This window comes from Pelodiscus sinensis, chromosome 6 (assembly GCF_052426305.1).
Source record: "Pelodiscus sinensis isolate ZL-2025 chromosome 6, ASM5242630v1, whole genome shotgun sequence".
Lineage (NCBI taxonomy): Eukaryota > Metazoa > Chordata > Testudines > Trionychidae > Pelodiscus > Pelodiscus sinensis.
The window spans coordinates 81,604,310-81,631,318 of record NC_143057.1 but is presented as its reverse complement, the minus strand read 5'-3'; the positions used below and the strand labels follow the sequence as shown (position 1 = coordinate 81,631,318).

General features: G+C 41.2%; 1 protein-coding gene across 1 annotated transcript in view; it reads right to left on the bottom strand.

Annotated features, from left to right (window-relative positions):
• The window catches only part of ACOT12 (acyl-CoA thioesterase 12), a 49,924-nt gene extending 30,638 nt beyond the window's left edge, over positions 1-19,286 (bottom strand). The window contains exons 1-5 of the mRNA XM_075932206.2: positions 17,840-19,286; positions 9,954-10,023; positions 4,838-4,898; positions 3,716-3,817; positions 1,270-1,414 (exon numbers count right to left, since the gene is read on the bottom strand). Of these exons, the coding sequence (XP_075788321.2) occupies positions 1,270-1,414; positions 3,716-3,817; positions 4,838-4,898; positions 9,954-10,023; positions 17,840-17,975 (514 nt within the window). The 5' untranslated portion in view covers positions 17,976-19,286. The remainder of the gene's footprint in view (positions 1-1,269; positions 1,415-3,715; positions 3,818-4,837; positions 4,899-9,953; positions 10,024-17,839) is intronic.
• Between the last annotated feature and the right edge of the window lie 7,723 nt (positions 19,287-27,009).

Sequence of the window (27,009 nt, the reverse complement as noted above, 5' to 3'; positions counted from 1 at the left end):
GAGGAAGGCGGAGGGGGAGAGGAGGGATTTAGCTCACATCAGCCAACAATAACAATAAATAATACCCTGCAAAGATAACTACTTACAGGCTGTTGTTCCCTCCAGGGACTCCAACTCTTCAGCCTGGGTTTCTAGATGGGACTCAGTCTTAGCCAATGGAGGGCAGGACTGGGGCTCCCTTTCCAGGTGGTCATCAGATCCCTGAGGCACAAAAAAATCCTCGCTCTCAGGTGGCATCTTCCTGCACATCCTCCAATGGGTCAGACCCATCTTCCTTGGTGGGGAGAAGAATGTGGGCAGCACCTTGGCTGATAGTACGATAACTGTATAGAATCTCATCCAATTCATCAAAAATGGTCAGATCACATGCATTGTCTTCTCTTTCCCCGCATTTCAATCTACTTTTTCCCAGCTGCTTGTTCTTTATCTGGCATTGGTCAGCATCCCATGCATGACCTCTCTAGAACATCTTCTGTGCCACAAGAACTTCCTGTGCTGACACTTCTTCCCAGGTGGTTATGAGATCCAGGATCCTGACCAGCTCCATGAAGCAGGGTGAGGCATACTGAGGGTGCCGTGTGCAGCGCCATACGGTGCCATGTGACTGTATTGCCAGAATAATGACACACTGGATTGGTGAGCAAAGGGGCAAAAACTGGTTCTGTGCCAGCTTTAAACGGGAGAAAGCATCATCCTTGAAACTTGTGGACAATAGGGCAGTGAGGTCACACAGATAAGAAGACAGGCCAGTAACAGTCAACAGGGCAAAGCACTGTGGGAGGGCCACTGAAAGAATAAAAAAGCGGAGCCCAGCAATTGTGTGCATATGAACAAAAGATCAAACAAATTCAGTTTGAAGAATACCTAATGTACTTTGCAAGAGGACTTCACAGTTCCCAATAAATGCAGACTTAATTCACGGTAATGGGCTGCATTGTTTCTATGCAAGGTTTAAAACCAGATTAACTCAGTTTGATCCAGTTTAAAACCCCCAAGTAGGCAAACCCTAAGTAAATGTGAAACCATGATCAACTCACGCTTGGGCCCTGATCCCACAAACTTACAGTTGGAATCCATACAGGTCAGAAGGACAGAAAGAACCACGTCAGAGAGTTGTTGTCCTCCACACCTTTACAAACCTAGAATGTCCCTTACTAATACCTGGAGTCTTTTCCCCAAGGTTTTTGTATGGTTTTGCCCAGTCTGAATTGGCCTCTTTTAGCTACCCTCTGTCTGCTCATAATAACTGCTTGTGTCTGATTTACTGACCACAATGACCAGCTTCCATACTACTATCTTGCATTAGGGTCTCAAAGACATGTTTATGGTCCAGTCGTATTCTTCTTCTCTCAGTAGCCAGACTATGCTCCAGATGATCTTCTGGAGACTGAAGTTTTACTGGTTTTAAGTTCACCTACACAAATGAAAAGAAGCTCTTGTGATTGTATAATCATATCTAAGTGTGCTCTGGACTGCACTTTGAGCCAATGCCATTTAATTCTCTAGAATTCTTTACTGTAATTTCTGATGTACAGCAAGTAAGGGTTAGTGATACAGATAAGAAAGAGTTAAAGTTCAAATGATTAAGTAATATCAGGGTTTTCACTTTTAGTTCTGAGCCATTTGCCAAAATTCAATGACAAGGTAGTTTTGTTTTGAAAAACTAAAAAAACAAGAAACTCACCAAAACTCGTTTTGTTTAAAATGCTTCACCAGAAGTAAAACTGGAAACACATTTTCAGATAAGCTTGAGGATTTTAATACTGTGTGCTGTGTCCCGGAAGCACATTTGCACTCTGACCACTACTTGCGCTCGAATATGCTCCTTTGAAAATGCCTTTAGCAGCACACTTTTACAGGCCATTTTCCCAACACTCCTTCAGCAGGTGAAGCCTTTCTGCTCCCAAGCATATTGCCCTTTTTTTGCAGAGTGCAGGTGCAAATTCTATTTATGCCTGATACTATGGCTAGAATTGGCCAGGATAGTGGCACAGACTGTTTGAAAATCTAGCCCATTGGCTTTTGAACAATGTTACCTAAACAGGGACAGGAAAAAACAGCTGAGTTGCAAGGAACAGCTGCTCTCTGTATCTAAATCTATTCTCTGGTCCCTTCCACCTAGGCCCAGAAGCGTCAACAAGAACAAAGTCATCTCCTTGCTGTTCTCTGAGGATGACAGTGGTTCTCCACTGTAGCTCTGCCTAAATCCTCTTGTTGATGTAGAGGATTAGATGTAAAGTCTTTGTTAGGGAAACTGGGGTTGCTCTAGCCACCAGCAGCTACATACGACCAAAACCACATCTCCACTGGATCCACTTTCAGCAAGGCACGGGCTACACCAATTTTCCCCACTTCATGTTCTCTCTGAGCCTTGTCCTCACCCTTTGGAAACAACTCTGCCTCCTTCTCCTGCAGGGATGTTTGTATCACCAATCCATGCTAACACTTCACTGCCTTTGTTTCTTTTCTCAAACCAGCTCCCTTCCTCCATTTCCATCCCTGCTCAGAATCTTGCCAGTGTCTTCTTAAAACAAACCTGCCCTCCCCGTAGCAGAGTTAGGCAGTCAAAGGGTCACCAGACAGCCAATATTTCCTGCATATTGCCTATTTTTTGATCCTCCACCTTCTGTCTGAGCAGAATTTTCAAATAAGAGGCAATGTCCAGGCTTTACGTGGGACAGATGTTGCAGCTTAGAAAGAACCCCAGTAGGTCCTTCCCCTGCATTGGCATCTGACTGGTCCCTCACAGCTGCTGAATCCCACACTCACAGCCCTAGGGAGAGGAAAACCCCTTCAGGGAGGTACTGATTGATGGCTCTCACTGTGTGCTGGGTCTCAGCGACCCAGCAGTGACATTGCCCCCTACCTCAAGAGTGAGTACAAAGGTTCCTCCTACAATACCCAACGCCCCCAGGTACCACCTCCAGCATCTCTCAAATATCCCCATTACATATACACCCCCTCCAGCATCCCTTATTGTATTTCCTCCCAATCTCCCTTCCCAGCAGTGTCTTCTTTTTGGGAACGAGAAACACAGTACCCCTAGGAAATTTCCTTCTTTCCAACTTGTCTACAAATCAACAACAACAATAATCTAATAAATAACTTGCTCTTGAAAAGGTAAAAACTCGGTAGTTGTTTGCTCCAAAAGCTAAAATACTGATGGATTTTGAACTGAGGCCTCAAATTCTCCTGCTTGAATGGCTGCCTAGTGAAGCTGATCTTAGTTAATCATCCCCAGTTTCATCCTGACATGACCCTTTTGGAATGTTGAGCTAAAGACGCATGAGCTCAGGGGCTGGGCACAGGGCCAGCCCAATCATAAGCAATAATACAGAACATTTATATAGCACATTAATGTTCAAACACTGACCAATTAATTTAGCCTCTAAACTTGCCCAGGAAGGTTTCATTTTATGTTTGGAAATATTGGTTTTACCAACTTTATCAGTCAAGTTGGGATAAAGATGCCAATTCTAGTAAGGAAGAATTTACAAAAATAAAAGACTTATAAAGTGACAGAAAAATAGCCCATCACGGGGTCACATAGAGAAGGTCTTTATAATCTTCTCACAGTTTAGACTTCACATTATTTTTCTGCCATCAGGTGAAATAAGTGGATAATAGCTTTTTTAGTCCATTTTGTAATAATCAAATAAGAAACATTTTACAGAAATATATTTCTGTCAGGATTTTTCTGAGTTAAATGAGATACCTTTTCATCCCCAACTGGTCTTACTACATATGTAGAGAAAGCCATACTAATAAGTTTCTGAATTCCAGTCAAGGTATCCTGTACTGTAACCTTGACACCCACCTAAAAAGAAAAAAAAAGTTACCACATTGTAATTTCCAGAAAAGATATCAAGTCCCAACACTTGTAGAATTAATTGTTGTCTTGAGCTTACATCTGAAAAGAGAAGAATCACCAACTTTTCACTAATGGGCTGCTATCACCAATGCACTTCATGAATATTTAAAACCCATGGAGATTTAGCAGTACCTCTAAAAATAGTACAGACATTTATATTTGGCTTTTTAAACCATTACTCTCATTCACTTATGTCCCATTTTGGTTCCCTGCTTGGATCTTTAGAAGCAGCAAGACTTGCATCAGCAAAAATCTGTACTATTAGTCTATAAAACAAATGTGAAATGTGATATACTTTAATAGTTCATCTAAAACAGACATGACATGCACCAAGCCTTTGGTCTTTGGAACTTTTAGAACATGTTGGAATACACTCTCCCATAGATGCCGTCACATCACTCCCATTAAAGCTAATGGAAATTGTTCAGGGGCCCACAAAGGGGGAAAAAAAAACGCTTGAGATTCAGTTCTGAATTCAGATAAGTGACTGAGCAATGTATTACCATGTCTGTTGCAACATAAGTAATAAGTGGCATTGACACATCTCAGATAAGGCTCTTTGTATCATGTATTTCAAAAACATTAAGACATATACCTATTCTGTGAGGCTTCCTAGATATGGGCCTTGATCCAAAGCTTATATTGAGGTCAGTGGGCTTTGGAATGGGCCAGTACTGACTATCGACCCACTTTATATTTGATTTTGCATTACACTTGTTAATGACCTTAGACCCTAACCGCTTCTGGGAACCTTATATTAGTCTGACATAGCTCACCCATCAGACAACAACAATGATTTGTAACAATCAGTTAGGGGGAGTTGTTTAATTAACTAAGCCCCTTCTGAAATTAACAATAGTAAAGTTACAGTGCTAGAATCTTATCCATTATCTTTCTCTTCCTGCCTTTCTGTACTGAAATTTGTTAAAGAAATAATTATAAAAATGAGAAATTAATATCACTTACTTCCATGCTGGTATTAAATGCTCGGTTTACCTTTGCTTTGATGATGATAATTTGTCCAACTCTGTTAAGACAAATGTTACCTCATTAAGTTGCACAATTATTACGTAAACTGCACTATAATCCAAAGCTCACTGAAGTCAATGGGCTTCAATGAAGATCAAGCTCTATAAACATTTTGCATGTCAGTGTCATTCTGTGTTACATAATGGAATACCACCAACAGTAAGCAATATTTCATGTTAATGAATATTCTGCTGATAATGCACAAGACTAGTAAATTATGTGCAACAAGAACAAGTAGTTAATTGTAGAAGTTCTTCTCAAATCAAACTTTACCGGTAACTTCAATAAAGAAGCTGCTGAACTGAATTGGAGTTATTAAAAAAATTGTATAGAATGAATGAGAGAGTACCTATATATTGGAGATATACTTATATGTACTACTGTTATGCCATTATATACCAATCTCAAGTCCAGTCAGAAATTGTGGATTGGATTGCAGATTTAGGTACACTGACACATACCCTGGTGAGGTTTGTTAAATCAGTCAGTGTACACAAATGCACAATTGCACAAACAGGTAGCGGTAACTCATTTCTTAAGCTATGTCTAGGCTGATAGGGCAGAATTCACCTTCTTTCCCACAAACCCAAAGCAGGCTCAATTCTGTGATGCCCTTGGAGTGCAGTTGCCAAATTGGGGGGGGGGGGGGGGGAGGGGAGGGCAATGCCTCTTCTATGGCTGATATTCCAACAGAGAATCTTGAGTAGCAAATACTGTTTCTTCACTTTGCTTGTGTGAACTTTCTGGACCACTGGATCAACATTAATTTGGGTCCTATAAACTATGGCCCTTTCCCCTGGAGACACCCTAAATACCTCTTAGAGGTTGGGGATGCCCTTGGACTACCCATAAAACCACACTGTAGGGCTTAAATGGACTGTCTTGTGCTGGCACCTGCACTAGAGATTAATTTCATCCTCATTGAGCAGGAGAGTGGAGAAGGTATGTGCTGCATGTTATGGGTTACCTCTTCAGTTGATGTAAGCTGGCATAGTTCCATTGATTTCCATGGAGCTATGTTAATTTATATCAGATGAGGATCCAGCCCAGTGTATGCAATGGTGCATAAACCGGATACAGTGGGTTTAGTATCCCACTGTAGCTTTAGTAAATCAAATATGAAGATGACCAGGTGCGTTTATTAAAATTAAGCTAGGGGAAAATGGTAAAAAGGGTAAAATTATTTAGGTTAAACTAAGGCTCTTCTTTAATTAATAATCTCACTTCTAGTCTTTTAGATAATCATTTTGATGAAAAAATCTAAACCAGCTCTAGAAACAATGAAGAAGGTGGCAATCTTTGTTACGGACAGTATCACTTCAATCTGCAAAGGTTACAGGAAGACAATAGCCATCTTGCTAAGGGGAGTCTGTTTCTTTACTACTACTGACAGTGATGAGAGATGACAGCCATTTTGGATAAGGGCAAAACTTCACATGATTAAAGAAAAAAATCAGAAATTCATGAGTACCCCTACAATAAGTGAAATATTATGAGCGTTCACAACAATCTTAAATAATTTGGTCTGTTATTTATAATACATATAAGGAGACTTTTTAAAAAATATTATTTTTATTTTGACAGTTTATCTTTAATGTCTGAAAAGCTTTTGCTTAAGAGACCATAACAAAATGCTATATCCAGGAAATCGCTGTTTCTAAACAGTAACTCTATTTTTGCCCTAGAGTGAAACTTGTCTCTATTATAAAAATAATTTCAAACTGATCTTGTATATTCTAGACTGAGGCTCTTTTGGGACTCCAGAAAGAGCCAAATGCTTCATTTGCAAAAAATGGAGGAAACACTCTCTGTATGGAAAGCAAATATAAACTCTTGGTCGCCCTTCCCTTTCCCGATATGGAAAGAGTCCAATTTCTAAAATGATGTCCCAGGCTAATTCAAAGACATTTTTAGAAGCACTGAAATCATCCTCATTATATTTATTGCTTAAATATGCTGTGCAGGTGGAGTCTTCTAATTTCCCACCTGAACAATTGTATTTCTAGCAACATCATTTCAAGCAACATAATTTTGTGGGTTGTTTGTAAGGCAGACTTTGCAATATGAAAGGTGGTTGGAAAAGTGGGGAAAGAAGAAATGAATTGCCTCTGTCTCTGGTTCCACTGTCAGAATGGGATACATGAGTTACAAAGTTTGCCTCAGACAGAGGGACTCTCAAACAATGGGATGCCAAGTAGCTGCCTCTCCATAGGCTGTCCCTGGCCATTTGAATGGATATTTAAGAATGTTGATCATAGAACATTGCATTTTCATTGATGGGAACCTTTTGAGATGTACCAGACTGAGAGATTTTGGTGGTGATACATGGTGAATAAAAGCAATAAGTTTCAATCAGATTATTTTAAACCAGACAGTGCTCATGCTATTACTAAGAACTCAGAAAGTGTAAAAAGACCAGGAGCAGGAAGTTGTTGTTTGTCTTGGCATAAAACTAACTTTCCTAATGTACAGTTCAAGTTGTGGAAATTTCAGTTTCAAAGTCAACTGAAAAGAAGTAGTGATGCCTCTTTCCAAAAGATTTGGTAAGCTATTGTAAGTGTATGAAATATTAAACCTGGAAACCCATAAAATGTCCTTTTTTATATATACACTACACTCAAGGTTAACAGAGCTAGTTATTAATTATATGAGAACCTTAATTCAATCTTCTTAATTATGCATGTTCAGCACATCACAGGGTAAGCACTATTCCACTTAGGATGTTAAAGCTAATCTATGGCTGAAACACAGTTAAAATATTTAAGGTCTAATTCTGCTCTCAGTTACAAGAGAGAAAATGCCATTGAAGACCATGAGGGTGGCATCTTTGTACCCAAGGGAAAAATGTGACACTTAGTTCATTAATAGAACTTTTTGATCACAGCTTTCCAGAGAAGTGCTTTTCATTAGAAAGCAAAACGGAGGAGTCTGTAGTTGAGAAGTTGACTCTTGAGAAAGGCTTTGTGTGAGAAATCAAGAACCTCTCAGGTCTCTCCTATGTTGCCATGGTCATGCATAACTCATACCAATCTTCCGCCTGTCCGTAGGTGAATGTAGGTTTAGAAGGCTAGATATGTAACACTATGCGGGCACAAATGTATGCTTATTCTGAATGCACAGTTGCCAATAGTTACTGCAATTACATTACTTCTGCAACCTTACTGGCAATTACTCAGCTGTATGTGCAATTGTGATAATTGCAAACTGTGCTACAAAGACTGCATCAAGTGGTACATACAGTCTGCAGGGCAGGGATAAATGACAAGGGAGGATATGGTTCATGACAGGCGAGCTAGGCACTCCTCTGCAAAGGAAACAGAATGAATAACACAATATCATCGTGCCACCTGGGCTGACAGTGAGAGGAAACGTAGGCACCAACTTGGCCTTAGCCTGGTATATCCTAAACCACAGCTACTCAACTTTGGAAGCTCTGGGGGCCACAATGATACTCACAGCACATGCCAAGGGCTGCAACTTAAGCGTAGTTGCATATACATGCAAATATTTATGCAAATTAGGAGTCTGAAGTGCCCAGCTGATCCCAGGCTCTGCCTTGCACTGCCCCTTTGAAGAGCTGCCCCTTTGAAGCTCCAGCTGACCCTGGGCTCCCGCGGTGCTGCCCTATGGAAATGCTGGGGTGACCTTTCCACAGGGCACCTGCACTGAGCCTGGGGTCAGCTGAGGATTCCAGCTGATCCCGGGCTCCCACGGTGCTGCCCCTTGGAAACGCCGCCACAGCGTTTCAAAGGGGCAGTGCACACGATTAATTACAATTAATTTTTTTAATTGCTTGACAGCCCTAATGCAAATATATGCAAATAGCTTCTTTCACACTGATGGGCATGAATACAAAGCACCTCCCACAATGCCCTGGCGCTCTTGGCTCCTCTTCCCTGGGAGCTAGAAATGACGACACCCTGTACCAGTCTGTTCCATCCAGCCCATCTGCTTGCATCTTTCAGTGCTCACCCTGCCTGGGAGACACCTCACTATTGTGCATGTTCCCGGTGGAAGCCATGTTCAAAGGATCCCACCCATGGGCCATTTGTTGAGTAGCCCTGTCCTAAACCCTACCTATGGAAACTGATTTCTAGCTACAATCATACTCAAATACGAGCGACAGTCATCAGTTCTGAAAATGGGGCCCATTTCATATAGCTGGCCTTGTAAACATTCAGTAACATAGGTCAGCACTTACAAAATGCTACGTTTACAAGGGTTAACCGTTTTTTTAACCTAGCTACATCCAAAAGTACATTTCTGCAGTTTTATCCAGGCTCAGTTCACTAGTAATGCAGTGGGTCAGACTCTTATAATGCAGTAGAAAATTTTCTGTCTATATTTTTTTTTATATGGAAGTGAATCTAAACAAGAACAATGCCTTAAAAAAACACACTTAGAAAGCTGATTCCGTAGCACTGGGTCAGGATGTCCCCCCCTTGCTAATATGAACAGCAAACAGTTTCTTGACTCCAGCTACACAATTGTCATAGGTGGAATTGTGTATCTTACATTAATTTTTTCCACATGGTAGTCTTGGCCTTAGTTCCCTGGCTGAGAAATAGTTAAAGCAAAAGTGAAAGATTTTTTTTACTTCCTGCACTATCGTGTGGATGCACTAAACATACAATTTGCAAATACAAAATTGCTCTTTTATATCTTTCTGTCATATGGATAACAATAAAAATAAAAGAACTATAGAAATTGAAAGAGAGTTTGCAGCTATCAAAAATTCATACAGCAACTATAATTAACTGTATTCTTCATTCAAAAAGGAATAAACAAGTAGTATTTATTTTGTTCAAGAGCAAAGGGCATTAAGTTTCTGACCTGTTTTCTAGTTTAGGGTCAAAAGTAACTATAGTTTATTTTAGACTTTGTAAAACTGACCTTTGCCTTCCAGCAAATGGGTGAGATAAGTCCAAGCACTAGAGGGAAATCATTGAACCACTATCTCAGATTTTATATGCTTTGGTTAATCTCTGTTAAATAGAAAAGAAAAAGAGGACTCTAAACTGATAAGGTTTGATAATTACTCTATGAGTTCTACCTGGCAGTCTCTTCAAATTGTATGTCATCCACTGACGCTGTCACACAGGACACACCAGCATGTTTCTCGGCTGTAGAGAAAGAGAGATGAGGTGCAGAGTTACTACACTAGACATACAGCTGCAATTCCATCTCACATATACATATACTGCAAAGCGCAGTGGTCCTGATTCTCCTCATAGTCACATCGGTTGTAAATCCTGAGTGTAACTCCCCGAATTAAAACTAGTGTAAAAACTGATGTAAGTAGATCAGAATCAGTATTTACTAGGCCTGCATCCAACACAAAACTAGAATGGATTATTATAATGATCCCGTCCAGTCTTAAAATCTATTAAAATTGTATAATATTACTCTAAAAGTGGTTTAACTAACAATCCAACACAAGAGTGAGGAAAAGTATTTTGCAAGAGAAAAACATGATAAAGATCTGATAGAAAAGTACTTGCCACTGTAATGTGGGGGAAGGGAGGGAGTTTGTATCATTATCAGCTAGAGTTACAAACAACTGAGCACAATGCTGAGGACAATCATCATTTCAATTTACATATAGTGAGAAAAAAGAGTTATTTATTTATCTGTGACTAGATAACTTCTGGCCTGGCCAGTTATTACTTGGTGCAAGACTTAGGGGAAAGCAAAGTTGGCTTTATGCTCTCCTGATCCCACAACTGACTGAGATGCAGGACAATTCACAGTGTAAATTAGGAGCTTCAGGGGGTAGCCGAGTTAGTCTGTTACAGAAAAAAACAACAAATGGTCTGGTAGCACCTTATAGACTAACGAAACATGTAGATGGTATCATGAGCTTTCGTGAGCACAGCCCACTTCTTCAGATGACCGGAGTCATGAGTTAGGGATATGAAAACTCGAAATAAATAGGAGAGGGGAAGGGGAAGAGGGAGAGAAAGGAAAAGGGAGGGGGATGGGAGACAGAGCATCATTAAGTATCTGGAGAATGGGTACTTAAACCTAAGCAGATAAAAATCAAAGTCAATAGATAGATTCCTAAGACAGGAAGGATACCACTCAGGGGGCTGTTAGCACCTTCAGTGGTTATTAAGTAGGTAGAGTCTCCACCAGCCCATATCACGATTGAGTCCATTAGCATGTGAATTGAATTTGCGGATGAACTGTGGATCTGGCTTGTGGAGCTGGTTTGTGACAAGACAGCTACTTGCAGGTCTGTCGGACTGTGGTTTGTCAGGCTGAAATGCTCACCAACAGGCTTCTGTATGTTCCCTTTGCGTACATCCGATTTGTGTCCATTGATTCTTTCCCGCAGAGACCATCCAGTTTGTCCAATATATATTGCAGTGGGGCATTTCTGGCATTTGATGGCATAGATCAAATTACTGGATGTGCAGTCAAATGACCCTTTGATTTTGTGGCTTATGTTGTTTGCTCCAGTGATGAATTTGCCAGTGTAGATATGTGGGCAGAGTTGGCATCTTTTTTTGGTTGAAGGGCTGGGTTCCTGGAGGCTTATGATGTGGTTGTGTGGCATGGTTACCAGAAAGAATACGTTTCAGGTTAGGGGGTTGCCTGCAAGAAAGAATAGGTTTCTCTCCGAAGGCCTCTGAGAGCGAGGGATCATTTTCCAAATGGGTTGTAGATTGCGTATAATGCGTAGGAGGGGTCTGAGTTGTGGACTGTAGGGGAGTTCTGTTACAACAAGAGGGGAGTTCTGTTATTTTCTCTTTTGGGTCTGTCTTGAAGTAGTTCACGTCTGGGTATTTTTTTGGCTCTGTCAATATTTTTTTTCACTTCCCAGGTGGGTATTTCAGTTTTAGGAATGCTCTGTAAAGATCCTGTAGGTGATTGTCTGTCTGTGGGGTTGGAACAAATCTGGTTGTATCATAGGGCTTGGCTGTATACAATCGACTGAAAAATGTGTCTGGGATGGAAGCTGGAAGCATAAAGGTAAGTGTAGTGGTTGGTGGGGTTCCGATATAGGGTGGTGGAAATTTGTCCATTATTTAACTGTATTGTAGTGTCCAGGACATGGATTTCCCTTGTGGACTGGTCCAGGCTGAGGTTGATAGTAGCGTGGAAATTATTGAAATCCTTGTGGAGTTCTTCAAGAGTCTCTTTCCCGTGGGTTCATATGATGAAGATGTCATCGAAATAGCATAGGTAAAATAGGGGTGTTGGGGGTAAGAGCTGAGGAAATGTTCAAGGTCAACTATAAAGATGTTGGCATATTGTGGTGCCATGTGAGTGCCCATGGCTGTGCCGCTGATTTGGAGATATAAATTGTTTCTGAATTGGAAGCAGTTGTGAGGACAAAGTCGTAGAGCTCTGTAATCAGGTGTGCAGCGTTGTTATCGAGAATGGTGTTCCTGATGTCCTGTAATCCGTCTTTGTGTGGAATGTTGGTGTAGAGGGCTTCTACATCCCATGGTGGCCAGGATGGTATTTTCAGGAAGATTATTGATGTTTTGGAGTTTCCTCAGGAAGTCAGTGGTATCGCGGAGATAGCTGGGAGTGTTGGTAGTGGAGGGTCTGAGCAGGGAGTCGATATAACCAGATAATCCTGTGGTAAGTGTGCCAATTCTGGAGATGATGGGCTGTCCGGGATTACCAGGTTTGTGTATTTTGGGTAGAAGATAGAAAGTTCCTGGTCGGGGATTGAGGTGGTGGGGGGGAGGTGTTAGCGTAAATTTGTTCCTGAGTAGCATCAGGGAGTTTCATGAGAAGTTTTTTTCATGTTTTTTTGGTATACCTTAGAGGGGGTCACAGGAGAGAGGCCTGTAGAATCTGGTATTGGTGAGCTGTCTGTTCACCTCCTGTTCTTAATCTTCCCTGTTCATGATGACTACAGTGCCTCCTTTAGAGTAGTCACAGGGCTGCTTTATTTATGCCTGGTTTCTGACATTTACGCAGCAGGGGATTACCAAGGCATAGTAGCACTCTATGCCAAGGGATTGTGAGAGGCAGTTGTATCAGAGTCACCATGGAAGTTCTTGTCACTCAAGTTCCCTACACTGAGGGAATTTACAGGTGACAGGATCTATCGGCTTTCTAGCCACTTAGTGCTGCCAGAACAACACAAAGCTGCTGGAGGAAAGAAGCGCTAGGTAATGCAAAAAGAAAAACTTAAGGGATTTAAATCACATTTTTATTTATCTTAAGATGTTTTCCCTTCTTGTTTGGCTTAACATTCTGATGTGCCTGAGGCACTTTCTCCCCTTTAAAGCAATTCTTGAAGCAGCAATCAATTAAAATAATCCCCACTTGCTTTTCTCCAGAAGATAAATAAAGCTCTGCCCATGCATTAGCTGCTATGACCATGTGGGTGCAGACATATCACACCCTTGAGTTTTCTTTTATTTGATTTTTATTAAATCAAATCTGCAGACCTTACTCAGTGGCAAAACTTCCATTGAAATTCACTGCCATTCAGAGGGCCAGCACAAGGCCCTATCTGCATTACTTAAAGCAAGTGTTATTGGCTTAATGTTAGGTGTAAGTAGTGATCCCTCGGTGCAGGGGGGAATTGAATCCAAACTGTCTGTGATTTTGTCTGGGTCAAGATTCAAGGACTGGGTTCATAATATATTACTGCTTGAAGGACTCCCTCACTCCTACCACACCTGTTCCAACCTACTGATTCCCTCCCTCAAAAAAGTGTATATAGGTACACAGTTATAGCTTACGGCAGCGTTTCCCACACTATGGACCATGGCCCAGTACCGGGCCACAGGAAAAAAGTACCGGGCCCCAGTGTGGTTGCCGGGGTGTTCCGGGCTCCTGGAGTGCCTGTGTGGTGCCAGGTCCCCCAAGCCCTTGGCCACCCTGGGCGGAGTCTGCAGCTGGAACTTCCGGCTCCCGGCAGATGTATAGCTAGAAGAGGTCGGGGGGGGGGGGGGAGGGAGAGGAGGAGGAGGGGAGGGCCAGCCATCAGAAGAAGCACTGGATGGGGAAATCGAGGCGGGCCAGGGAGATTGGGGGAGAGGCAGCCGGCGGAAGCAGAGCTGGGTAGGGGGCTGGCTGGGGGAGATTGGGACGAGGAGTAGGGGAGAAGCGGCCGCTGGAAGCAGGGCTTACCTGGGGCATCGTGACAGTATGTAAGAGATTGGGGGGCCAGCAGAAGCAGGACTGCTGGGAGGCGTGAGATTGGGAGTAGGGAGCTGGCCGGGGAACGTGTGGAGGGGAAGGGGGGGGAGAAGTGGCCGCTGGAAGCAGGGCTGGACGCGGGCAGTGGGACTGGCCAAGGAAGATTGGGAGGAGAAGCGGTGGAGAACTGGCAGTCCGGGAGGGGATTGGGGGAAGTGGGGCTGGCTGGAGGCGCAGCGGAGGGAGCGAATCGGCCAGCGGGGAGCGGGACTGACCCGGCCATATGCGGATCTCAGGGCGCTGACTCTCTTTCTTCCCCTGCAAAGCATGAGTGAGTCCAGCCCGGGGATTCCATTGTGCTCCCCGCCCCCCACACACCCGCTCGAGTAGTTGCGAACTGTCTGGCTGGTAGACACACTCATGCAGTCTGAGCACATTTACTAGTCAGGCAGTTCGAAACTACAAACTGATACATCTAGTAATAATAAAAATTACCTAATGAGAAAAATACCAGACATTTTATATGTCTGGTATTTTCTCAGTTTGTTTTTTATGTGTTTATATTTTTGGGTGGCAAAAAACAGTACGGAAAAAAAAGGGTTCCAACTAAAGTAAAAAGTGTGTAACCAGCTTTCTGTCTGTCTTACATTCCATTTATCCAATCCATATTCCTTAACTTTCTGGCAAGAATATTGTGGGTGACCATATCAAAAGCTTTGCTAATGCTGGCACTGGGGGCTTTGGGAGGACCAGAAACAACTTATTTGAATATTCATCATTTGATTAATGAATATGCAAATGAATGTTACCAGTCCTCCAAAAGTTCATGAATGGATTTACTGGTCCCCATGTCAAAAAGTTTGGGAACCCCTGGCTTACAGTAATATCAAAACAAGAATACGACTTATCTAGGTAATCACATGACCTTACACTTTTATCATTTGTTCTTCCTTCCTTTATACCCACAATTGTTTATTGTTTTCATTTGTTTGAGGATTGATTTTTACAATATTTAAATAGTAATATAATTGTCTGTGAACTTCCGGTTGTTAAAATCATACGCAATAATATTAATGAGGAAAGCTAGTTTTGAGAAGGAAAACAACTCCTTTGCTCTTTTGCCATTAGAATTTGAAATCCATCTCCACTATATAAATCAATAATTTGTGTGTGTGATGGGATTACTCCTGAGATATTAATGAATAGTTTTTCATTTAAGAGTCACTAATACAGATAACAAAAAGAGGAGAAAAATGAAATATAGCAGCAAATCCTCAACTGATGTAAACGGGAATGGCTTCATTAACTTCAACGAAACCACGATAAATTATATCAGTTGAATACCTGACAAGTCAAAGTAGGGAATCAATCTAACAGGCCTTCTTAGATCAGGCTTCTGCCAGTTAAAATAAGTATCCCTAAATCTAGTGTTTCACGTAGTGGAATACATAGCCCTGAATAACTTTTAGTAGAAGAAACAAAAGGCATGCTTATGAATAGCAAACAGCTACATACCTAGAACTGCATGCCTGCAGATGACTATGCAGAATAAATTCTCCTGCATCCTCACATCTCTCTATATATGAATAATAGATTAAATAAAGCTGTTAAATCTCTAAATGTTGCAAATACCTAAACAGCAGTAATTCTACAGTATATGGAGATGCTATTTAGATACAAAATATCAGCTAATCTCCTCAAGGTTTATTATAGACTACTTGCTAGCACCTGTAAATTAAGTTTATGGACAGTGGAGATGACAAAGAGCTGAATTTGTTTAAGATCTGAAATGTAGGATTACAGTTTGAAAATGTAGCTAACCTGTTAAACATGAAGGGGCATATACACACATAGTCTGTGTACTGCACTTTGATTATAGGCAGCTCTGTACAAAATAGAAAAGACTGTATTTAAAATTGAACCTTCTGATCTAATTGTTCATTGTCTCATATCTTTCCACTTGTTCTTCCCCCTTTTCTACTTAAATTGGAAAACTTGTTTTTTCTTTAACACGTTTGACAATCCTAACTTACATCTGGCATTTCTGAAATCAGCACTTATATTACGTGTAGGCAGGCTTCCTGGCAACAGTGTTTTTTCTGTCTCTCAGTTTTAACTGTACTCCACTAGTGCTTTTGTCTCCTTTCTTCCTATTTTTTCTTGTCGATTTCCTTCATCCTTTTCTCTTGACTGTTGTTCTCTTCATCTTTTCCAGGATCCTTTGCTTACTCATAACATTGTAATCTTCCTCTCCTTACCCTTTTCTTCCTCAACTCCTTTTCCCCAAGTTGTTACACTTTGATCCCAGTCCTGTGACATCAAACACAATGGCATCTTAAGGGGAAATTATATCCATAGGGGGTTATTTTAGTTTAGTAATTCACTTCTAATAGCTGGCATGAATGAAGTCTTCCCAAAGGACCGCATTCAGTAGCTTATAGTGGGTTGATATTTCTGTAAGCCATGCTGGCATTACATTGCCATTTCAGCCACAAGGTGCACAAGATTGCCTACTAAAGAGGGAGGGCAAGAGGTTGTTAGAGCTGCCCTCCAAAAAGAGAGAAAACTGGCAGATTTGCAACATATCCACCAGGATTTAGCAACTTAATGTCAGTAATTTTCTACCACATAATTCAAAGAAAACAAAAATACCTGCAAACATAACATCCATAATGAATTCTTTACTGTGTGAAATACCGTTCTAAGGGCAATGGTGAAAGCCCAGTGCTTTGGACTTTTAAAAGAGAAATGGACAAAACACTACCAAATGTGCTGATAGGAAAATCTTACTTGATCTAAACCTCTATTCCACTTCACACTTTTAAGGTTTCACTGAGTAATTTTCATTCAGCTCCTTTCTCATAATACAGGAAACAATGGGACATTGTGAAATTAAGAAACTACAATTTTAAAAATGAATGAGAAGAAATACTTTTTTTCCATACAAATTACAATTCACCTGTGAAATGTATGGCTCGGGGAAAGGCTGAGATGGAGAGTTCAGTACAAAATTTAAAAGTAGACCTGGATATGAACAACCAGGACTTTTGCAGCTGTGATATCTAGTTCATATAGTTACAGTGGCTCTCAGCTATGGGTCCTCATGCTTAAGGCCCTAAAATGGTCACCGGATGGGATCTATTTAGGAATTGTCTCTGTCCCTTCCAATAATATCGCGGTGTGTAATTGGCCCAATGCAACATAGTCCTATTGCCATGATCGCATCTCCTAAACCATGAAGCTAGAGGATGGACTAGTTTCCAGTTGAGCAATCCCTAGCAGATGTGGCTACGGATGCAAAGGATGGGCTAATTCACAGCAACAACATCGCTCTCCAGCATCTCTGGAGAAGGGAGGGGGAGGCTGCAGCGTGACCGACCGACAGCCAGGGAAGCCAAATGGCTCCTCTTTCTGTTTTAACAAGAGCCCCTGGCAGTAGGGCACGTCCTCAGCGGGCTCTCAGCATCAGGCAGGGCTAATCCCATTCCCTGCAGACACCGGGGTCCCCATCTCTGAGGTGTCCCACGCTGGGCTAGAGGGACCGGGCTCTAGCGGTTAGAAACGGAGGAACTAGAAGTCAGGACTCCTGGGTCCCTTGCCTGCTCTCCCCCCTGACTTGCCTTGGGAAGGTTCCTTCCCCCTCCGTTCCTCAGTTTCCCCCCGCAGCCAAGGGTGAGCCCGGGTGTCCGGCTCAGCGCCTGCAGGGTGCCCAGTGGTGCGGCGGGGCTCTCTCGGGGGCGGGATGCTGCCGGGCCGCCAGAGGGCTTCCCAGCCAAGGCGCAGGACGGCGCGACCTCCGGCGCTGAGCTGGGGCCGGGCCCCCCTTACCTGCCAGGCAGGCGGTGGTGTCAATCCACTTGAGCAGCTGGCCGGCGCTGAGCTCCCCGCGGTGCGTGGCGTGCGCGGGGAAGATGGGCTGGCACATGTGCACCTGCCCGCTGCTCTGCCCCGCTGCAGGCTCCATGGCTCCGCCGGGCGAGGGGCGGCCGCTGTCGCCGGGGCCTCCCGCTGCGCCGCGGCCAGGCAGCGCGGGGGGGGGGAGCCGGGTTCCGCCTCCTCTTCCTGGTGCTGCTCCCACGGGGACCGTCCGGTGGCCCGGGCTAGTGTGTTGTGAGCTGCTCTCAGCTCAGCCGCCTTCGCCCGCTCCCTTTCCCCGCTACTGCACAGGCAAGTACTTCAACCCCAGGCGCAGTCCCAGCGGCCGCCACCGAGCAGGGGCGGGGAGAGGCCAGCGTGTCCTGCAGGGATGGCTTGGAAAGGATCGTCCTTCAGCAGATCCACGGCTGTGTGATTGTTAGTGGCCTGGTGGAGTCAGCCTGGGCAGTTCTCTGAAAAGGTCACACTCCAAAAAAAGCTGCCAGTGTTAGGAACCGTTAGGAAAGGGGTAGATAATATGACCAACAATTTCATAAAGGCTTTATATACATCCCTGGGGCGTGCGCCCACATCTTTAATACTGGTCTGGTTGCCCCATCTCAGAAAGATACATAAACATTAGAAAAGCGGCAGAGAAAGGCAAAAAATGAGGTGAAACAGTTTCCATGTGAGGGGAGATGAAAAAGACTGGGACCCTTCAACTTAGAAAAGGGAAAACTAAGGGGGATGTGAAAGATTATAAAATTATAAGTGATTAAGGAAATGTTATTTAACTCTTCATGTAACCCAAGTACCTTCCCTGAGACAACAGTAATACTTGGCTACCATGCAGGAGTAAAATAAATAAACTTAAAGCCAGAGTAGTTTCCTCTACTCTAATAGATTTCCTTTCTCTGGTTTTTCCACTGTCTGCTGACATAATTTATCATGCCATCTCTCATGGCAGCCTGGGCTGGAGGTTCCCATGCTTGTTATTTTTTCTTTGAGTTACCAAAAGGAACCTGAATGCTTCTCTATTAGAAGCAGAGTAGGTTAGCACTGTGGGGAAACAGCACAGCAGCACTGTGATTTGCCCAGGGTCATGGAGGGTATCTGTGGAAGACTAGGTTTTGAACCCAAGTCTCCCACAGGCTAGGGTCACTGTACTAGCCTTCCTCTGTTGTAAAGGAGGAGCTGGAACTAACAGCACATGACTGAGAAGGATACCAACTAAGGATGTTAAATATAGAGTAATTTACTAGTCGATAGACATTTCCGCATTCCTTCTTTGAATTCCTTCCTTCCTACTGGGGCTCTTGTACATTTCAAAGGAGGAGTGCGGAACTCTGCCTGCAGCCGGGGACCAGCAGGAAGACTTCAGGCTGCACAAGGGTACCAGCTTTGAAATGTACAGATTCCCTGGCTAACCCTGGGCTCCATGCTGTGTTGCTGCTTTGAAATGCCACACGGAGCCTGGGGTCAGCTGGGGGAATCTGTATAGCATTTCTGCGGAACCCCCAGCTGACCTCAGGCTCTGCACGGTATTTTCCAGAACATGGGATCAGCTGGGGACTCCCAAGGTGACCCTGGCTCTGGGTGCTGTGCTGGAACCCAGGATCAGCTAGGGAGTCCCCATCTGACCCCGGGCTCCACGCAACCGCCATAGCAGAGTTTCAAAGGGGCAGCGCTGCACAGCTGATCCCGGGCTCAGCTCTGTGCAGCGCTGCTTTGAAATAACAAGGTGGTGGCCCTGAGCTCCGTGCAGTGCTGCCGTTTTGAAGTACCCCTTCTTGCCTTCCTCTGATAGAGACAGTAAATGGGGGGGAATGACTAGTTGACTTGCCTATCCGATAAGCATTTGCTTATCAGATAGTCAACTAGCTGACTAGTCCTTAAGGATATGTCTACACTAGCCCCCTAGTTCGAACTAGGGAGGCTACTGTAGTCATTCGAAATTGCAAATGAAGCCCGGATTTAAATATCCCGGGCTTTATTTGCATGTTCCCGTCCGGTCGCCATTTTGAAATTCCACTAGCCTGAAGTAACTGTCCGCGGCCACATGACTTAGTTTGAATTACTGTTTCACTGCCGCGTGTAGCCGCAGACAGTTACTTCAGGCTAGTGGAATTTCAAAATGGCGACCGGACGGGAATATGCAAATAAAGCCTGGGATATTTAAATCCCAGGCTTCATTTGCAATTTCGAATGCCTACGTTAGCCTCCCTAGTTCGAACTAGGGGGCTAGTGTAGACATACCCTAACATCCTTAATACCGACCATAGTTTGAGGCCCATGTTTCTTATTACTGAACTCAAATACTGAAATCATTAAAAGAAAGCCTTAAACATGGCTAGGGTTGCCAGATACTTTCACAAAAAATACCTAATATGGCGGGAAAAAAATTGGTTGAGCAAAAAAAAAAAAAAAAGCATCACAGCCCTTTTATATCCCCACACTCTCCCTGCCCCCACCAGACGCACCAGGTGTCCAGGCCAATACCAGGCATCTGGCAACCCTAAACATGGCAAAGTCAAGACTGGGGTTAAGAAGTGGCCATATTAAGTGAGTGGAAGAGTTAGAAGAACTGGATATTTTGGACCATGAAGTGGTAGTGAATTAGCTGATAAGCATTGCAGATTTCTGCGCTAGCCTCAAAACAAAAACCAAAAGTACAATTTCACATACAGCTAAAAACAATAACACATACTAGCTATTGCATTTGTATCCCAATAACATGCCTTTGTAGTTGAAGCAATATTATAAGAACTTTATACTGCACAACAGCATATTTCAAGAGTGCTATGAAGTACAAAACACAGCAGTGTATCTGAAGAGTAAGTATGAAGAAAGGTATAAGTAATGTGTTAAGAAAAGATGGCATCGGTGTATGATATGGGTAAATCTTCTGTAAAATAAAGCCATTACAGCTAGACCTAGCCAGAGCAACAGTACTGAGTCTTACAGTTACACTGCTAAACCAGTGATGGGCCCAAACAGCAATATTCAGCTTCTGATCAGAATTTCATCCAGCTGCAAGTTTTTACCAGGGATGAGGAGGAGGTTGGATTAACTCTGGTTTGGACCTAAATATGCTAATCAGGAGTTTTAATTGAGGCCTACCTGCAAGACCTAGGCCTTGGAAAATTATAGCTAAAAAGCAGTGATAGTCATGATGCAATACATACAAAAGGTCTTAAAAATGTGTGTTACAGATGGCTTCAGTAACTCCAGCACACATTTGGCAATGGCTCTTTTGAATGATGGTTTAACTATTGGAATATCAATTACGGAAATAACACAACCACAACATACAGTAATACAACTTTAGCAGTAATCTCTCATATATTATCAAAAACAAATGTTTGGCTGCCTGAAATTAAAAACAAAGACGACATTGATATTTTACAACTATACTCATAGTTGCTCTTGAAAAAATAGTTTTGACACAGCTTTTAAAAATACAACTTATTCTTGTAAAATGAAACTTTATTCTAAAATGTATCCAAAATTGCAAGACACAAGCACCATTAAACAGATAAATAGACATATATTTATGTACAGAGAGCATCAAAACACAAAACAATTGTTAATATAATTCTTATACTATTTTAATGAGTTTCCATCAATAAAACTTTAAAATTCAAAGAAGACTTTTCAGTTGCAAAACAGTTGTAAAATCATATGTATAAATTATGTCTAATACAATTCCAATAACAGAGGCAAAGTAAAATACAAAAATAATCAATACTGCAAATGCAAATACAAAACCCAAAATAATGTAGCACAGGTACGTATGTACACTTGATGAATTCATGCAGCTAAGCAGTGCAACAAATTAACTGCTTAATTCAATGTATCACGAAATGGAACAACCATGTCTGCAAGCAGAAGAAAATATATTTTGTAATAAATCATAGTGCATTTAGAAGTTCAACTTTATAAAATGATTGCTAAGTGATAGATTTCTAAAATTCCCTATGTGATCTGACAGTCCTCAAATTCCTTTTCTGCAAAATAACATATAAAGGACATAAGATTTAAAAAAACAACCAACCAACCATTCTAGAACAGATTTTGATGCCATATTTTTATATGTATTTGTACTCATTTTGGTTTTTAGTCTTGGTATCAAACGTATTTCCCAATGTCCATCATGTCTCTAATGACACGTTACAACTACTTCCTCAAGAGAATCTTCCACATTCAAATGCTATATTTCACAAATGGAATCTAACACAGTGCTAAGACTGCACTGGTTTAAAGAGATAACTTTGTAGTTTAAAAAAGGCAACTATGAACCTCCAAGAATCAGAGAGAATGAGAGAAAAAGGGTAGTATCTAGAGAGACACTACTTTGCTTCCGGGGTTTATAATATATTTGATTACACAAACACTAAAATAACTGGCTTTATGGCTTGCTAAAAATATGATAATGCATTAGACAGGTAATATCTGTGAAGTTCTGTTCCCTTTCACAGTGTAGAAGGCTGCAAACCACTCTGGTTGGTGAAGTGAAACAAGCCTCACAGAGCCATATAGAAAAATACTTGAATGTTGTAAATGTGCTAGAAATAGTAAAACTAAATTAAAATAAGGAACTTTATTTAAAAAGTGATTTTTTTGTGTAAACCTGTTTTGCTCTTGATTGGTATATTAATATCAAAGCACATAGATACTACTGAGATTTATACTTCATAAAATATTAGTGGTTGTGTCAAAATTAGATGAGATGCAGTTGTACAGTCTGACACTTGTGTCTCTGAAATTTACATGCTAAGCACGCTCAGTGTTTTCACTAGAAAGAAGTTAGTAAAATGCTACATTACTCTGCTGAAAAGATACAGCAGCATACATCTCTGTGAAGGCCCTTCTGCATTCTTTGTGTTCTCAAATAATTGTCAAGTGAATGGGGGTTGTGAATAAACAGGAGATACAGGATGGAGCCTGTATTTGGGTAAACACAATATATCACATTTGTGTAGCAGTATTTCTGTCTAATTGCTTTTCATGCAGTTCCCTGGATGGGGATGGCACAGAGCAAACTGTACTCTGTGTTTAATGATCATATGAAGAATATGACTTTTTAAAATGGGTAATGGTAGCCATCACTGGGTGAAATGTATGCACTAGCCTAAATCATCTAAAATGTTCTTATGTCAGATGTTTCCATATTAAAGAAGGACATCAGACTTACTAGACAGCAGTTAAAGATATCAAACAGCGAGGAAAAGTGGAAGAAGTTTATATATTCACATATGTTAAAGGCACAGGAAATAAAAGGTATGGTAGTGGTCTACATTTAGTGTAAATTATAAATAATTTTTCCTATTCATGAAATAGATTTTTCTCTCTAAACTGCATCAAGTTCATAGAATGCTAAAAATGAAATTATAAATAAGAGTGGCACATTAAAAATGATTAATGCTACATATAATCACAAACTAATCGCTATATTCTTGCCTCTCTTTGCAGGTTAGCTGGGTCATCTTCTATATCCATGGAATGGAAATTCCTTTAGAATGTAAAAATTAATCATTCCCTATAGATCTACCAATTCAGCTAGAATTGTATTAGCTGAGTCACAAAATGAATCCTGTTGTTTTGATGAACCTCAAAAGCAGCTGCCATCGCCCTTGCCTTTCTAATTACAACAATTGTGCCATTTGCCCTTTTCCCTTCATTCAATGAAACCCGGGAATAGCAAGAGAAACTGCCCCATTTTCATGTGAGTATACATTTACATTAAGATGATTCTTGAACATAACTTTTGGCTGCAATTCAGACCCTGAAATATCTAACTGGTAAGCACATAATAAACAGCCTTTCTGACTCCATTCAGTGACACACAATAAGCACAATAATTTTCAATACAAAATGACTTGCAATTCAGAAAAGAAAGCAAATAAATCAATACAGCTGCTGACAGACTCATGAAAGAAAATGAAATCTCCTCTTGCCTGATGAAGTGATTAAGCCAAGTTCAGAGGTAAATGCTGCATCTCATTACTTTGGGTGTTAGAGTTGGGCACACTAATAAAGTGATAAAGGCATGAGTGACCATGTTTATATATTTTTAAAATCTCCACCAGTGTTCCCTGTAAGCTGAGCACTTGAGTGGCCACCCAGGAAAGATTCAAATGCTGCCCAGCTACACAGTAGCATGTGTTTCTACTGGCAGTGCACATCTTTACAAGTCTTGGTGCTCATAACAAACAAAAATTAGAGGGAACACTGATCTCCACTGTTTCTTAACTTGTAGCAGGAGATCTTCCCACAATCAATATTATGATCTGGTGATTTATTGGGGAGTGTTGGTAAATTGCACTAGAATAACTGTAAAACCTGGAATGTTGGTGTTAGGTACAAGCTGTGGGTCTTATGGTGGAATATGCTATGCCAGGATCTTGCCAGTCCATGCAATAACACCGCCTGAAAGTAGATAATTAATCTAAAATATGTTATTTCCACATCTCCAAATTGGGATGTAGAAAAAGGCAGACATGTACACAAGATAGTATGACAAATATGAACTGCCCTTGCAACTGATCTTCTCAAAATAACAAATTCATAATCTGTTATATCTATTACTTCCAAATAGCGTGCTCTGTTCAGTAATACTCTTGAGAGAAGGAAAATAAATGATAAATTCCATACATAGAAAACTCATCTGAAACAAACACTATGCACATTTTTTTTAGATTACCACAACTTACTATTCTGAAATAAGATAGCAACAAACATGATGGGTTGATTTTAGCTCATCTGTGTAATGGTTCCTTAGTTGGCTACTTTAAATAAATGAATCTCTTTTGTGTGCCCATCAAAGATTATTAATAGAAAAGAACAATACCTGCTGAGTTAAGACTAACATTTTTAAAAGGGGTAAAATCTCCTAGAACTATTCAAACAAAAATAATTTCAAATTCTGTCTATTCAAAAAGGAAACTGAAAGAGTGTCCAAATGCTGGAGACAAGAATAGAATGCGAAAAGGTAGACGAAGATTGAAGAGTACAGAAAATCATGCAGTATTTCTCACAAATTCCAATTTTGTTTTGGGATGAAATTGTCATTGACAATAGTGTGAAGGCCAAAAGATGAATTTGGGATGGAGGACCTGATCCCAAGATTTGGAATACCCATGGAATTGATTCATGGTTGCTGCTGTAACACCTGGGCTGTAATAGCAGCTGCAGCATTGCAAGATTTGAAGGTGCTTTGTGGTTAGTTGAGCCACACACTATTCATAGAACCATTGGCCAAACCCCAGTCACTCCTGTGTCTTGTCACAATTTTTCCTTGAGGTATAACCATGGAGCTTGGTTTCATGGCATTCAAGGGAGCTATGGATTTTCCTTGTAGGGTGGCTTGCATGTTACACCAGGGAACCTCAGTGATTGTATTACATTTTGAGCATCCAGAAACACTTTCTGCTATCAGCAGGGCTTTCTCAATACAAAACTACAAAATCATAGTCAAATTACGTGTGCCCATTTCTGTACAATAGTACCAATAATATCGAAGCTTCACCACATGACATAGATATTGGAGAACAGAAGAACATTTCACATTGTAGTTACAGGCTGTCTATTCTGTGATAGAAGAACTATTTTCTAAAGCCTTTCAAATACAGAGGCATTGTGAAGGCAACTCTTTCAAGTGGTTGCACATACAATGGTAAATATCTTCCAAAGCAAAACAATCATATATGAAGTGATCAATGTAAGCTTGTTGGATCTCTTGTTGGTACTACAGACTGCTTCCCTTCTTAAATGATTAAGAAGTTGCTTTTAAAAATTATTCACAAATAAGTTCTAAAGAGAATTGCACGAGGGATGATTTTCCATTCTAAATTAAGGCTCACTAGTTTGTGTTTTTAAAGCAGAAATCTTCACTCAAAGATGGTATGTGTGAGACTTGTTTCTGAAACTTTTGAGCTGTCGTGTTCTTAAATGTGGGTGCTGTGATTCTTCCAACAGCTGTAGGTTATGAAGATCAAGTTTAGGGTCTGGGATAGCTGTTGCAGAAATACACACAATTTAGGGAGTCTCCCCTCCCCTGATACTAGCAGTATTAAGGTTATATTCATTTGAACTTACTAGGGTTCCTTTCTGGGGAAATAGGAAACAGTGTTTTCTGTCTTATTTGTTTCCTCAAATTAAAATGCTGCTTATTTTGAATGTGCCACTAAAGTTTTCTTTTTAAAAAAAATTAGGGATTGACTATTCATTTTATTCACAATTTTGAAAACTGTTCTTCTATAGCACACCTGTCCAGTTGTATAAAGGTCCCCTGCAAAGGATTTATATTTTTAGTAAAATTAGGTTTGTGCTGTTTTTGTCTTTTCAATGATATACATAATGATGCCCATACAGGATTTAAAAAAAATATTTATTTCTGCTTTTTTACTTTAGCACTATTACAAATATGTCCTTTTTTGGGGGGGGGGGAGACTCATTAGATGGTGTAAGGGATGTTTACTGTGTGCTTTTAACAGTTTAATTAAAAGGGTGAAGGTGTCAAGTATTTAACAAAGCAGTCCTTTTTATTCCAAATATTAATAAAGTTAAATAGCTGCTAAAAAAACAACCAAAAAATCAGAGTTTTAAATAGTCTGAGTAAAAATTCCTTTTCTCTCAAAAGCTCATGTTTCTTGGCTCATGCAGTCAGCTGTTTTACTAGTTGTCGTGCTATCATAAAGCATTACTGCCTAGACAGATTCTGCATTACTAATAGAAACAAACAAACAAAAATAAAAACCTAAAAAATTTCAGGTCTTCTTTAAACATAGTAACAAAAAAAGGGAGAAATGAAAGGGGGAAGAGGGGAGAAGAGTTCAGTTTTACTTTCCTTTGCAGGTCACCTGAATAATTCTTACTAAGGTCACCTGAATAATTCCTCATTCAATAGAGGAAAGTGAGACTTTCCACCTCACACAAATGCATTATTAACCCTGTGCAGGGGGACATGAGCATAGCATGCAGATCAAGTTTCCTTATTTCTGGCATGACCTCAAGGTGGGCTCTGAACTAGTGTTCAGTACCAGGTGCAGAAGTAGACCATGGGAGGGGCCACTGGATCCATGCTTATATAGTTACACTGGCAAGGCACCCTAAAGCCTGTAACAGTAGCTGTGAAGTGCCAT